Here is a 15,301-nt window from a genome sequence, read left to right on the forward strand (position 1 = left end):
CTTGGATGAATCTGGGCCATTGTGTACCAGAGTAATGTTTTGTTAGCTGGCTAAACTGCATGTTATAAGGGTTTTAACATGGGATCTAATGAACAATGAGCAGTATTAATAGCACAAAGTGGGGAATTGACATTCACTAAAATTTTCAAGAGATTTTTCTGGCACATCCTATATTTGTAGCCAGATCTTTATTTCTATAGAACAATCACATTTACAGATTTAATATAATACAATGGATAATATCCTCCAAGTACTCCTATCATTCTAAAAATTAGATATAATTAAAAAAAAATGTAACGTTAAAGGGAATTTGTCGGCACTGTTGGTCCATTATACTTTTTCTTTTGTTGCTAGTAGAAGGAGGACTAGGAAAAATCTATATATTCCAAGACTGTAGCTGGACTGGGTGCACTGGTGTAGTGTTCTCTGGTGTGGGAAGGAGCATCACATATTTTGCATGTAAATAATGGGGCAGATTTATCAAGCTGTCTGAAAGTCAGAATATTTCTAGTTGCCCATGGCAACCAATCACAGCTCAGCTTTCATTTTACCAGTGATCATGAATATTTTAAAGGGGAGCTGTGATTGGTTGCTATGGGCAACTAGAAATATTCTGACTTTCAGACAGCTTGATGAATCTGCCCCAATGTGTTTGTCCCCGATCCGGACAATAGGGTGTGTACACGTATGCAATCAGGACATGCGATACTGGCCTAAAGGTCTGTGTTTCAATCAGTTTTTTTCATCAGTTATTGTGAGACAAAATCAGGAGACTGTAGCTGGACTTGGTGCTATGGTGTAGTGTCCTCTGGTGTGGGAACGAGCATACATATTTTGCATGTAAATAATGTGTTTGCCCCCGATCCGGACAATAGGGTGTGTACACATATGTAATCAGGACATGCAATCGTGGCCTAAAGGTCTGTGTTTAGATCAGTTTTTCATCAGTTATTGTGAGCCAAAATCAGTAGAGGAGGCTACAAAGAGATAAAGAAAAATGGAAAGATTTCAACCTGTACTGTGTTTTTAACTGACACTGACACGTGAAAAGAGATGAGCAGACCCGAACTTTAAGTGCACCCATGGTCAATTACAGCCATGGCTAGTCGGAAGGGGCAGAATTAAGTAGAGACGAGCAAGCCGGACATATTGCCAGTTTGGCAGCTGTGCAGGGACGCTCATCTCTACAATCCCGCTCATCTCTACATGTGAACAAGGCCTAACATTGTAATACTTTATTTATTCCATATAAAATATTGTATCTCTCAAAATGTGTTATTTTGATATTTTGGTATTTAAGAAAAGATATGTAGCCATCATTGTGAGCTAACTTATATTTAATATAAAATCATGTCTATCATTTGTATCTCCTGGTGAAAAAGCAATTTTACGTGCTTGACAGAATCAATATTTGGTCTATAGTAAGACAGACAGAAGTGGTGACCATTATTATTATTACGTGCTGTCTCGCTAGTTTGTCTTTGGGCCAAATGAAAAGCATCTCACTAGACTGTGTTATCTTCATGTTAGTTATTTAGACAAGAGTCTTGTGTGTCCATCCTTATTTTGCTGTTGTCACAAGCCTTTGCAATGTACAGATTTCAATAGGTGCCATTAGGGCAATACTGGCTATCCTAGCAATAAGGACTGAGCCAACATCTGGATATCTCCACAGCAGTTGAGCGCTTTCTTTCCATTGGTCTGTTGGGGCATACTAGAGGGAAGAGGACACTTACAATACCAGCCCTCCCCCATTTTACTAATGTCTCTTTCTACATAATGGTGGCTGAAGTTACTTGGAGGTAGAGACGTGGTACATTACAGTCAGTCCCCGGATTACATACAAGATAGACCAATATCTTGAAGAGACAAAAGTTTGCCGGCATCTGTGTCATCTTCACCTTCGTTACACTGCCGTTGTGTTGTGGAGCTACAGGTGATGAAAAATGGCTGTTTGGTGGTGCACTCTGATGAAAATGCAGTAAGGAATAAAATATCCAGATAGAAAAGCAAGGAAAAGCAGATCACTCACCAAAAATGTACAGTCTTTATTGCAGCCAGCGGGGTACACAAGAGAGGAGCCAGGCACGTCACAAACGACGGACCGTTTCCCGCGCCATGCGCTTTCTCAGGTCACAGTGACCTGCTTTTCCTTGCCTTTCTATCTGGATATTACATACAAGATAGGTTCTTTAAGTTTGTTCTTAAGTTGAATTTGTATGTAAGTCAGAATGGTATACTTTAGAACTGTAACTACAGACAATTTTTTTTTCGTCCCAGTGAGAATTCGATTTCTAAAATTTTTGCTGTAATGGGAACTTCATTACAGACACCTTACAGCTGATCATTTCAACCTGGGACAAAAATAAAGCATCAAGAGAGCTTCACCAGTGGTCACAGTGGGCAGAGGGGTCCGTCTGTAATTAGGGGTCGTCTGTAAGTCGGGTGTCCTTAAGTAGGGCACTGCCTGTACACGGGCATGACAATGGAAGTTTTAAACTATCAAATGTTTCTTTAAACCTAGCCAGTAAACTGTGACCCACCTTCAGTAACTGCTGCATTTATCATGGGCAGTGAGACAGATTGACAAGTTCATGAAATAAGCATGGTCAGGGACAGAGAAAGGTCAGTAACCTCCTACTTTGTGTTTAGTTCATGCGGCAGCTTCAGGGAAATCACTGTTTGTGTCTATATAATTTTCACTAATGGTTCCACATTCTATGTACAGGAAAATTAAAGGAAACCTACCATTTAGAATGGCAGGGGTAAGCTGTAAGTACCGAGCACCAGCTCAGGGTGAGCTGGTGCCGGTACTTACTTTCGTTAGTGTTATAAACCGCGGTATCGCGGTTTTAACACTTTTTAAACTTTAGAGTAGAACAGGCTTTGGCGCTGCATGCGCGCGCCTACATAGGAAATAGCGGAGATGTTGCGCGCGCACGGTCGCGCGCAGCGCCGAATCCTCTTCTGCTCTAAAGTTTAAAAAGTGTTAAAACCGCGGTACCGCGGTTTATAACACTAACGAAAGTAAATACCGGCATGGATAGAGGCATTAGTGGAACATGTATAAAGACATCTAAAAGGCAATGTGTGTGGTTTGTGAGGGTTCCCATGTTGTGTACACATTTGAAAATTGGGGGAATTGGTAAGAAACTAAGTTACACAATAATATAAATTCAGTCAATAAGTGTGTTACATCATCTCATACTACAGTATTATGATATCATAAACCCTACATGGTGGACCTTGATCCATTACATCAGTGCTCTACAATAGCTGTTTTTCTATATAATAAACACCCCATAGTAATATTTCCAGTACAGACAGCTCTTTATAAGCTAAGCTTGGTATAAACACACCATGAAAAAGAAATATAAAGTGTGAAATAGTCTTTACAATAATCTGATATTCACATATTTTCAATAGACTACGAACAGCCGGAACCAATTAACACCCTCACTAATAAAACTATAGAACATATGCAGACTTTTGAAATCAGTGTCCTAATGTATGCATTAAAAAAACAATTCACAAAGCGCTTCTCACATATAATAGCTACCAAGGGATATCTCCATCCAAAAATATAATTCATGAAAAACTTTCATGAAATATCTCCATGTACCACAACAGAAATAAACATTATCTTTTATTACAAGACCTATGTCATAGACCAGCTACAGGTCTCCCCCTTAAGAGACTTCCCCACGTGGCAGTCAGGAACATCTTTTGGGTATTGTGAACCAATGTGAATAGATGTTAGTCATGGTGTACTGTAAAGTATAAAAGCATCCACTTGCTTTTTGTCATTTTTGCATTTTTTTTGGGGGGGGGAGGGGGTAGTGACTGGTGATTAAATATATCAAAGCAGTCAATTAGTTCTTTTTGACCAATCTGTAAAAAACATGATTGTAAGCCCTTCCCCATCCACGTTTTGATTGGTGGGATTGACAATGATCCTGATTGACAGTGATAATAAGAGTGTGGGCTTCCAGTGTAAAGGAAGTGGCAGGAGCCAGTTCTCCATTCATTTCTACAGACAAGCTGAAGTTGAGTCAAATACTATCTCAAGTTGTCATATAAATGGAGCAGCTATGATGTACCTTATCTACAAGATAACAGAGTTATTAGTGGGGGTCTGACCCCTGTTCAGTGATTAATTGATTCTTAGATCCGGTACAAATCTGCTGATTTTCAGGTACCAAATTGCATGAACTAATGTTGCTCCCGCTGATTTTTTTATTAGGGTTAAAGTTATATTTAACACTAACCTTTATACTAACCCTAAGGCTACATTCACACTGCCGTATGGGGGCGTATATACAGCCGATGTATATACGGCCGATATACATCCCCCATAGACGGCAATGGGCGCGCGGCACCGTACCGCTTCGTACCCCGGAAAAAGATAGGACATGTCCTATCTTTCTCTGTAGTACGGCGCCGTGCGCCATATGTTCCTATGGAGAGGGGCGGGGGTGAGCTGTGCTCACCTCCTGCTCCTTTCCCCGTGCACTGCCATTGACCACCGTGCTACAGTACGGCGGGCAATGGCAGTGTGAATGTAGCCTAATCCTGAGGCTACCCTTAACCCTTACACTAACCCTTACACTAACCCTTACCCTAACCTTAATGAAAAAAACTGTAGAAAATGAACGTAACAAGATGGGAACTTTTCCCATCAGCAGCCATGCCCATCTGAATGGGCCCTTATTTTGTGCTATATACATTTTTATTCATTTAACTCTATTATATGCTTAAAATATAATAATAACAATCTCCATAATAATAAAAATTATCATCATAATAATCTTAATAATCATGATAATCTATGAGAAGATCCCTCTCTGCATTAAGCAGGTGTAACAGTGAAGCTCTTAGTTACACATTCCCATTGACAGCCAGTAAGCCCATAGTGTAGTGGATAGAGGCTCTGTCCTGTATATCTGTGGCAGGCAGTAAGCTCATAGTCTAGTGCAGTGATGGCAAACCTTTTAGATACCGAGTGCCCAAACTACAACAAAGGGCCACTTATTTATCAAAAAGTGCCAACACAGAAATTTAATTTGTGATTTATACTCCCTTCTCTGTCACAGTTTTCATTGATACCAGCACCCTGAGGACACCAATAAAGCAGAAATAGTCCCAGGTAGAGCTGTCACTTTAAAATAGCTCTGTGCACAGCAAGTCCTGGGCTGTCTGGGACTGCAGGAAGATACCTGGAGTCATCTCTGGTGATGGCCTGAGTGCCCACAGAAAGGGCTCTGAGTGCCACCTCTGGCACCAGTGCCATAGGTTAGCCATCACTGGTCTAGTGGATAGAGGCTCTGCCCTGTACCGGTATGGCAGGAGGAGTGTGGAGGTTGTGGGTTCAAATCCTGGGCCAGGCAAAAATGTATTTAATTGAATTAAATGGAGAACTTGTGTCTGGGGAGGCCCTGGGAGATGTAGACACCCCATATATGGACAGATTGGGAATATCTCCATGATGACGTGGTCTCTGCTCTACCGCCAACCCGACACATATACACAAAGGATTCCCTGCCCGAAGTCTGCAGATACAAGGAGTCTCTAGAGTCTGTGGAAGTCATTCAGTACCACAAGTAACAGAAACCTGGCATTGAACCGTTCTAGCTTTGAAAGTATCGTGCAAGTACCAAGACTTCGATGCATCGTGCAGCCCTGATCAGGACCAAATCTTTTGAAACCTTTGGAGAAGCATCAGCTAATCAAATCTTTAATGATTCACTCCTTTCTAGCTATTACCATACTATCCATTTATTAGCAAATCATAGTTGGGATATTTTTCTGATGCTGTTGCACTAGCGGCTTCTGCTAGATATATGACAAATAAGTCTACAAATATGTAAGGGCTCCGAGATGTTTAATAGGCTCCAAAACAAGAGCATCTATTCTCCATGGCTCTGCAACCCCTAAGGACTCCAAGTAACAGTGAAACATGTTAGAAGGGCTCTGCTATTACATTGTTAAGCAGCTGGTTTTCTTTCCTAATGAAAGAATCATATTATTGATGGTGTGAACTGCACTCAGGCCGGCAACATATTGATAATACCATGAAACACCAATATCTACACATTCGGATTTAATCAATAATATAGGTTTAGGAGCAACACTGAATATTGCACTGCTAAAACACAGACAGAATGGTAGATATGGTAATAGGCATTGTATATATTTTGTCTTTCTTGATCTTTTAAAGCAGGCACATAATTGTTGGCTAGGGACAGGGAGTGTGGGAGAACATCATGGCAGCCTGTGCCAACCTTTCTGGGAGCTGAGCTCAGGAAAAACTGACACTTAGTGTGAGCAGAGGGGAAACTGCTGAGAAGGAAAATGGCTTTTTCTTAAAATTCACTTTGAATGAGGATTGTTTATAAGAAAAAATAAATACTTCATTAACAATTGTCCTTTCCATCTGAATATCATAATTCACCTATTCAAACATCACTCAATGTAATATAAATATACCAGCATCCTTATCCTTGGCTCTGATATTATGAAAAGAAAGGAAAGTGTTTGTTTTTCCAATTCCCTATAATATTTTCTACAACATGATATACATTGTACATCATTACGCATATTCTCCCTCGATAGCTTTTTAAGGCCTGGCATCTAACACACACTTCCCGTCTCCTGAAAAAGGATGCTTACACGAGCATTTACGCACATCTGTCTCTGAGGGTCATTGTAGAAAGTTATTTTTAAGCTTAGGCTGAGCCAGCTTGCTGTTCACTGGCTGAGTGTAGAAGAATTAAGTGGCATTCTTTTGCCATTACCTTATTTCTATCATATGTTTTAATAGGGCATATGGTCAGCACACAAATAGGGTCTCTCAAAGGAACCTCCTGAAGGCCAGACACAACCTACATAATACAAAAAAAAAATGTTGATTTAAATTGGTTATAAAATTGGCAAAAAATGTCTGATCCTTTGGGTCCAACTTGTGATTGAATGGACCACATATTCAACTGAGCCAGTGGCGGCTCCTTCTCGCCTGTGTACATTCCCTTATTGAAGTCAGCATTGACATCCCATTCAGGTCACGTCTGTATCCAATCAAAGCCTCAGTGGTGACCTACGGACAAATTACGTCCACTGCAGTCACGTGCTATGTATGTAGTTGTCACTGTATATGGAGCACCTGGGGAGAAATGAATACACTTTCCTATTAAATGCCTCCTCTCTGCTGCACCTTAAGAATAAAAATAAAGTTGGCCAACCCTCTGTATCTGTGGGAGAGAAAAATTGTTCAATGTATTTGTGCCAAGTATCCTCACATGCCTTCTGTTCATTTATTTTTATATTTCCTAATGTGAACTGGTTACCTAGTGATGCTTTCTACTACTAGTCCAAATGAACCTATAGTACCGTATTGTATTCTTTGTGTTTGCTTAACCTTGTTGTGGAAAAAGCAAAAACATTGATATCCACCTCAAAACTAAGCTGAGAATATGAGCGGCTTTTCCAAAACATAAACAGGAAAGAGTTTCGAGAGTGAAAAATAGTATGTACCCTCACCAAGATCCTATTGTCTCTAGGACACAGGAAATTCTTTCTAAGCCAACACTGGTGACTTTGTGGAAAACCCCTCTGATTCCAATCCAAGACACTATTCTGGTAACTTTTATCCACAATTGACTAAAATGAATGTATCACATTTCTTTCCAGAATATGTCAAAGCTTCTGAAATAGATGCCATTCAGCTTGGGAGATGTGTAGGAATTACTGAAATCCCATATTGAGCTGCCTCCTACATTTCCTGTTTTCTGAGAAAATAATTTATCACTTATTGTAGCTTGATATTCGTCACAGATTTATTTTAAAATATTACACTGGAAACCAGGAGGATAGATTTAACCTGTGCTCTGAAGTAGCAATACAAATGTCAAACAGTAAATAATAATAATTCTTTATTTATATAGCACCTACAGATTACGTAGCACTGCACAAAACATGACAAATTGGTCCCTATCCCCAATGTGGCTCACAATCTAAAACCTACCAGTATGTTTTAGAGTGTGGGAGGAAAACGGAGGACATGGAGGATATCCACGCAAACACGGAGAGAACATACAAACTCTTTGCAGATGTTGACCTGAGCCCAGGACTCCAGCGCTGCAAGGCAGAAGCGCTACCCACTCAGCCACCATGCAGTAAAGTCACTCTCTGGCCTAAAAGTCAACATTTTTGGTAAATTGGAGTTGGGTTGTAAATGTTATAAGACACAGCTACTGATACTATAGGCATAGGTAACTGTTGTTTGATAGGTACATAATGGCACAGATTTATGTAGTTTCTTAGGATGAACTAGGTAGGACCCCTATTATCTGTACAATGTAATATTTTATTTGAACTACACAGGAGCCCTAGGATCACCACAAGCAGGATATACAGGATCTCTACAATTAGGTACTTTATCTGAACTAGGTAGCCCCTTTATGATCTCTACAATGGGGTACTTTATCTAAACTAGGCAGGACCCCTAGGATCGCTACAGTTCAGGATATCTGGAATCTCTACAACTGCGTTCTTAATATTAACTAGGTAGGACCTCTAGGATGTCTACAATCAGGTACTTTATCTGAACTAGGTAGCCCCTTTATGATCTCTACAATGGGATACTTTATCTCAACTAGGCAGGAACCCTAGGATCGCTACAGTTCAGGATATCTGGAATCTCTACAACTGCGTTTTTAATATTAACTAGGTAGGACCTCTAGGATGTCTACAATCGGGTACTGTATCTGAACTAGGTAGGACCTTTAGGATCTCTACAATTGAGTACTTTATCTGAACTAGGCAGGACCCCTAGGATTGCTACAATTCAAAATATCTGGGATATCTACATTTGGATACTTAATATTAACTTGGTAGGACCACTAGAATCTCTACAATCAGGTACTTTATGTGAACTAGGTAGGACCTTTAGGATCTCTATAATCGGGTACTGTATCTGAACTAGGTAGGACCTTTAGGATCTCTATAATTGAGTACTTTATCTGAACTAGGCAGGACCCCTAGGATTGCTACAATTCAAAATATCTGGGATATCTACATTTGGATACTTAATATTAACTTGGTAGGACCTCTAGAATCTCTACAATCAGGTACTTTATGTGAACTAGGTAGGACCTCTAGGATCTCCCCTCAATCGGCTACTTAATTTTAAGTTTCATAGAACGAGAGACGAATTTATTAGCTTCTGCAATGTGAATATAAATATACTTTCAGAGCAGAATACTACGACAAGCAAATCAACTGCTGGGAATACAAATTGCTTTAAGAAGACAGTGACAAACTGCAACCCCATAAAGTAGGCAACCCCCATGCCTCCGAAGTAAACTTGCCTTCTGTATAATGAGCACAGAGGAAACAAAGCATCTGCAGACTCTTTGACTGTTTCCTGCACCGATACAGCAGTGTCTTAGGGTACAAGGTCAGGTTCAAACAGTCAAGTGTTATTATTTCCAAGGATAACCACATATACCTAGGCTGCATTTACTATTCCACCTACAGGATCCTGGCAGCAATGGCTGTCATCTGACAGCAGTACAGCAATGTCAGCAAAGATGTTTGGGAAGTCAAGCTTCCTCCCATCCCACTTTTTACACAACCACCCACCCACATAGACACCCTTTCATGACCTGTACCTTCTGTATGGCAGCTGGAGGACAGGATGGTGTTAGGAGGTCTGAAGATGTAAGGCAGGTAACGAGAAAAGCATTTCATCTTCACATGAAGGGACAAGCACAGCCTGCTCAATCCATGAGGATCCTGTTCTCAATCAGGGGCTGCAGATCCAGTATCCAGTCTCCTGCATGGCAGGGAAGCCCAATGATCCTCTGGAGCCAGACCCCATCTCCCTGTACCATCAGTAGCAGCAGCTCAGCTTCACATTACTGCAAGCATATCCTTCTCCAACTCTGAAGCTCTCAAGCAGCCTGGGCAGGCTCTTCATTGGCTGAAGCTCTATGGAGCAGTATTTGCTGACTAAGTCAGTCCTGCTTGTAAACACACACTCACATCCACACACACTGAACAAGCCTGCTGCTTCCTACAGGCATCAAGTCCAAGCCCTGTGACTGCTGAGAATGCCTTCCTCCTTGCAGGAAACCCCTGTTATTCCGAGCTGCGCACTAGATATCATGTAGCATTGCACTTGTCTGGGTTTTCTGTGTGTGTGAGGAAAAGGAAAAAACAAGTTTTGATGATCCTAAAGTGTTTTTTATGTAGTGATGCGAGAAAGCGGAGTTAAAAAAGGGTTCAATTTAGCAAAATTGAAGATGTGACTTACATTTATATTATTATTCACTAGAGCTGAAGAATACTCTACAGCTTGGGTTGCTGGACATCAAGTCTCGTGGCAAAATATTTTTGTTAATTGTTATTGATTCCCTGTCAAAATCCAAAAATTATAAAAAATTGCACATGTGCAACAGTCAAATACAAATAACTCCACATTAATGTGTTAAAGTGTAAGAATTAAGTCGCTTGTGATTTGCATTTTGGACATCAACCCAAGTGTATTCACATGGCTTAATTCACACGTGTTGAATTTGATATCATAGTGTTATCTTGGAATCTTCATCTCATGTGACCATGTATAAGCCCTAAAAGGAACTTGTCATCTACTTTTACCCTACTACACTAGTAGGGTATGATATATCCTTTCTAAACCACTAAACACTAAACCACTGGTCATAAGGACTTGTGGGTGGTTTAGTGCTCCAAATTGCCCTGACATTTTCCCTTATTCTCTGTATCTCAGGATCACAGAACCATAGATATGATGCCCTTTGAAAGATGTGAATCTCTTCTACAATCTGATACCAGAACTATGGTTCTATGAAGACCAATAAATGGACATCTGACATTATGCTACTCATCTCTGAGGCAGACTGAGAGGCTGGAAGGGAGTGTCACTATAGACACCTATATCTTGGGTTATATAGAAACTAGAACCATGAGAACCTTCACTTTCCAACCACATTAGGTTTGTGGTTCTGTGAGCTGCAGAACTGGAAATAGAGGCAGTTAAAAGATTTTTATCTGCAGCTTGCCTTCCCAATTATAGAATTACCTGCCCATACCTCTGCTTCTGTAGCTCACGGTACCACAATCATCATTTATTTGAAAGTTGAATTTGATATAAATTTTGATATCATTTTTTAATATGATCCCAGGAACATGGTTCTAGCTGCTGTAAAGCTCAAGAAATAGACTAAAGTTGCGCTCCCCCTCCAGCCTCTGAGCCTGACTCATCTTTGTTAAAATATTAAAGTTTTCTGCTCATTTTCACATGACTTCTGAATTCTATAAAGGTTATGTCATACCTAACTGAGGGGGGGGTAGTAGTTTAGTGGTATTAAAAGTAAGTGAAAGTTTCCCATTAAAGGAAACCTACCACTTGTAGTGGCAGGTTTCTGATGGAAATACCGGGCACCAGCTCAGGGTGAGCTGGTGCCGGAGCTTATTTTCGTTAGTGTTTTAAACCGCGGTATCGCGGTTTAAAACACTTTTGAAACTTTATAGCCGGCGCAGGCAGGTACGCGCTCGGCGCTTACCGTGCACGTGGCTACATAGGAAGTGAAGGAGAGCCGCGCGCATGGTAAGCGCCGAGCGTGTACCTGCCTGCGCCGGCTATACAGTTTAAAAAGTGTTTTAAACCGCGATACCGCGGTTTAAAACACTAACGAAAATAAGCTCCGGCACCAGCTCACCCTGAGCTGGTGCCCGGTATTTCCATCAGAAACCTGCCACTACAAGTGGTAGGTTTCCTTTAAAGGAAACCTACCACTGCTTGCATGATGAAATCATGCAAGCAGACCACCCAGTAGGCTACTTAATGCTGATGCCGGCACATAGTTTAGTTAGGCTCGGCGAACTTTAGTTGAGCTAAAAAAACCTTTTTCTTACATATGTAAATGAGCCCTCCGGTGCTACCCTACGTCACCTTCGGGCTGGCGATGGCTTCCGATGTTTAATTATTCCAGCCAACTTCAAATTACCCTCCTCCTTCAGGTGCCAAGAGCTGTGACGTCACCAAGCTCTCAGCACCTATCGCCGGCCGGCTGTCCGAGACTTAGTGTTTGCGCAGGCGCGATAAGTGCCGAGAGCTTGGTGACGTCACGGCTCTCGGCACCTGAAGGAGGAGGGTAATTTGAAGTTGGCTGGAATAATTAAACATCGGAAGCCATCGCCAGCCTGAAGGTGACGTAGGGTAGCACCGGAGGGCTCATTTACATATGTAAGAAAATAGTTTTTTTTAGCTCAACTAAAGTTTGTCGAGCCTAACTAAACTATGTGCCGGCATCAGCATTAAGTAGCCTACCGGGTGGTCTGCTTGCATGATTTCATCATGCGAGCAGTGGTAGGTTTCCTTTAATAGTAAAAGTAAGTGTTTGGCAATTTTTAGGCCACACCCACTAAGTGTTAGCCACTTTGCTTTGGGAGTTTTAAGTCTTTTTCTGGGCTAAAAATATTGCTAACGTATTCCTACAATTTGTCACCACCTCCCCCCATTGATCAGCCGTTCTTAGCAGCTGAAAAACAATGGAACAGGAAGCAGACAACTCTGTTCTTAGCTGTACTAAAACTTTACTCTCATCCAAATGAATGGTAGCAAATCTGCAAGTTTGAAATGTTTTTCCTGTTACATTCTTGTTTATCTGCTGCTGAGGACATCACATTCGAGAAAGCCTAGCTACAACTGCAGCTATGGTGGGCACCATATTCTGAAATAACGGCTATAGAAAACTCCAGAATGACAGTCCTTCAAGAAGACAAAAGAAAATTTGGGTTTGTTAAAGGTGAGGCAAAGTGTTGCCAAAAAATTAAATTTTTGAATATTAGCAGATATAGGTAATCGCTAGCTAGTCTTTTCATTCACTGTCCTACATACATAAGCAGACGGATACAGTTACCTTTTAGGTTTCTCTAACAATTACTATCATACTAATTGTTCTCAAGGGTTCTCATTTTTATCCCTAAGGCATAGCCCTCTTGTACACGTAAGAAGTGAATATAATGGGTTAAAAGAGTCTTCTGTGATTGACCTATATTTTTTCCTGGCAATTTATAAAGGTGTTTTGGCTGTGCTTAGAATTATCATGTATTATTTATTCAGCAATTATATGGCCATCCGGTTATCTAACACATATTAGATTTTGTATGGATGGATTGTATGGAATATAAAAACTGTCACTAGGAAGTAAAATTTGTCTTGTAAACAATAAGCTCTTGTGCAACTCTGTAAACAGAAAAAAATAAAATTATAGACAAAATTATGTATTTTTGAATGTGGGGAGAAAAATAGAGGGAAACTCTGGGCCTTTTCGTTAAGGGCTTTAAAAAGCAACAACACTGTCTACCAATTAAAAAAAATAAATAATACAGATGACAATAGTGAACTATGTATTATATTAAGAAATATGCCTCTATGTCCTTATTTTTACTCTGCATTTCCTTTTTATATCAGCAGTTTGTGTACATCAGCTATCTGTCATTTTCTGCACTGATAGCTTAGAGAAAAAAGAAGCCTGATAAAGTGTTAAATGACTTAACTCATTACAGACAGTCCCTGGATATACTAATCTACACGAGAGAGCTGAATCATCAAGGAACATATTCTCTAGGTATGAAAATTGTTGATCATTAGCCTTCTTATCTGTCTATTGTGGACAGATCTCAGAGGGCTTTCAGATACACTGCTCACTACAGGAGAAAGAACAGAAACAAGGAACAAGGTGCAGACAAGCTGATTTCCTTAATTAAGTATATTAAATATTTGACTATATTCCCCTGATCTATTTAAAAGTTACTTTTATCATCTGCTCTATTCATTTCAGAAACACAAAAAATAATTTCAAGAGTTTGTTACTCTTGAAGTCGGTCATGCAAATAATTCCTGCAGTGAATTCTGATGGTCACTGGGCCATGAACCAGGCTATTGGGCCATGGGCCCTAAATCAGCCTCTACATTTTTAGTGCTCTGGAAACTGTATATTGGACTGCTGTGGTAGATTGATATTAAACCTGCCCCCAATGTATTAATCTATGATCCTAACGGGATCACTCAATACCTATTTAGATATTATATTAACCTTTTTTTAATTTTTCTGTGGATGTTTGGAAACTTCCAGATAAAATTCTTGAAAAAACCATATTCCAATTCTATGGTTGTGAATTGGGAAATCCAATGAAGATTTAAAGCCAAAGTGACAAAAAAATATGACATTTATGTTAAAGATACATCATGTTATGTAACTACATTTCTGCAGTTATTGTCCCGTGTGATGTTCATATGTAGCTACACCTAATGATGTCCTTCTCTTATGACATCTAAGTTGCCTTAGGCTTGGGGACTTGGAGAATATTTCACCTCCAGGGAAGTATGTGATAGAGTCAACTAATGATTTCAGAGGAAAAAATGAAAGATTGATACCACTGTGGTATCCCATAGTGCTTCTGGGCTACAACTGGTAAACACAAATTTCAATTAAAGGAGACCATAAACATTAAACCGAACCCGTCATTAGAAATTTACCTAATAATCCACTACCCTTATGTTGTCAAGCAGTTGAACACCTTCCAGATTGTGTTTCTTTTATGACCCAGTGTGGAGGCATCGTCCAGAAAATCTACTTTAAAGTGAGATTTAAATTGGTTGTATAAAGTCAAGGAGGTGCAGACTTTAGTGCTGAAATCTAGCTCTCTCTTTTGCTGACAGCCCCCCATCACTGTAATTGATGGTCCTACATCCAGAGACATCACTAACCAGATCTCCTTAAGTCTAATGCATGATGTCAATCACAGAGGGGGGGAGGTTCAGAGCTCCCCTCCTTGACTTCAGTGGTAAACACTCCGCCTCCTTGACTTTATATGATTAACATGTCACTTCAAAGTTTGTTTTCTGGATGATGCCTCCACACTGAGCCATGAAAGAAATAAAAACCATAAGGTGTTACGCTACCTAACAATATACTAGTAGTGGTTTATTAGGCCTATTTCTGATGACAGGTTCCCTTTAAATATACATGTGTTAATAATTGAACAACTGCTGATTGAACATAATAAGATGAACAAAAAAAACAAAAATGTTTGAGTCACATGAAAATTTCATACATGGCCACCTTCTTTCTGGATGATGAAGGTGTTTCATTTGTTGCCTCAATAAACTGTATGTAAAATTTCACCTGGCTGACACTTCTCATGGTTGAAAGCCTTATCAACTTTAGTAGATGAATTTGGGAATCATAAAGGTGTTTTCTGGTAATGAGATGAA

The 15,301-nt window shown here is 40.1% G+C and overlaps 1 protein-coding gene across 1 annotated transcript in view; it reads right to left on the reverse strand.

The window, feature by feature from the left end:
• Nucleotides 1–10,078, reverse strand: part of PPP2R2B (protein phosphatase 2 regulatory subunit Bbeta) — a 158,937-nt gene extending 148,859 nt beyond the window's left edge. The window contains exon 1 of the mRNA XM_072146144.1: nucleotides 9,669–10,078. Within this exon, the coding sequence (XP_072002245.1) occupies nucleotides 9,669–9,747 (79 nt within the window). The 5' untranslated portion in view covers nucleotides 9,748–10,078. The remainder of the gene's footprint in view (nucleotides 1–9,668) is intronic.
• Nucleotides 10,079–15,301: the final 5,223 nt, after the last annotated feature.

Source organism: Engystomops pustulosus, chromosome 4 (assembly GCF_040894005.1).
Source record: "Engystomops pustulosus chromosome 4, aEngPut4.maternal, whole genome shotgun sequence".
NCBI lineage: Eukaryota > Metazoa > Chordata > Amphibia > Anura > Leptodactylidae > Engystomops > Engystomops pustulosus.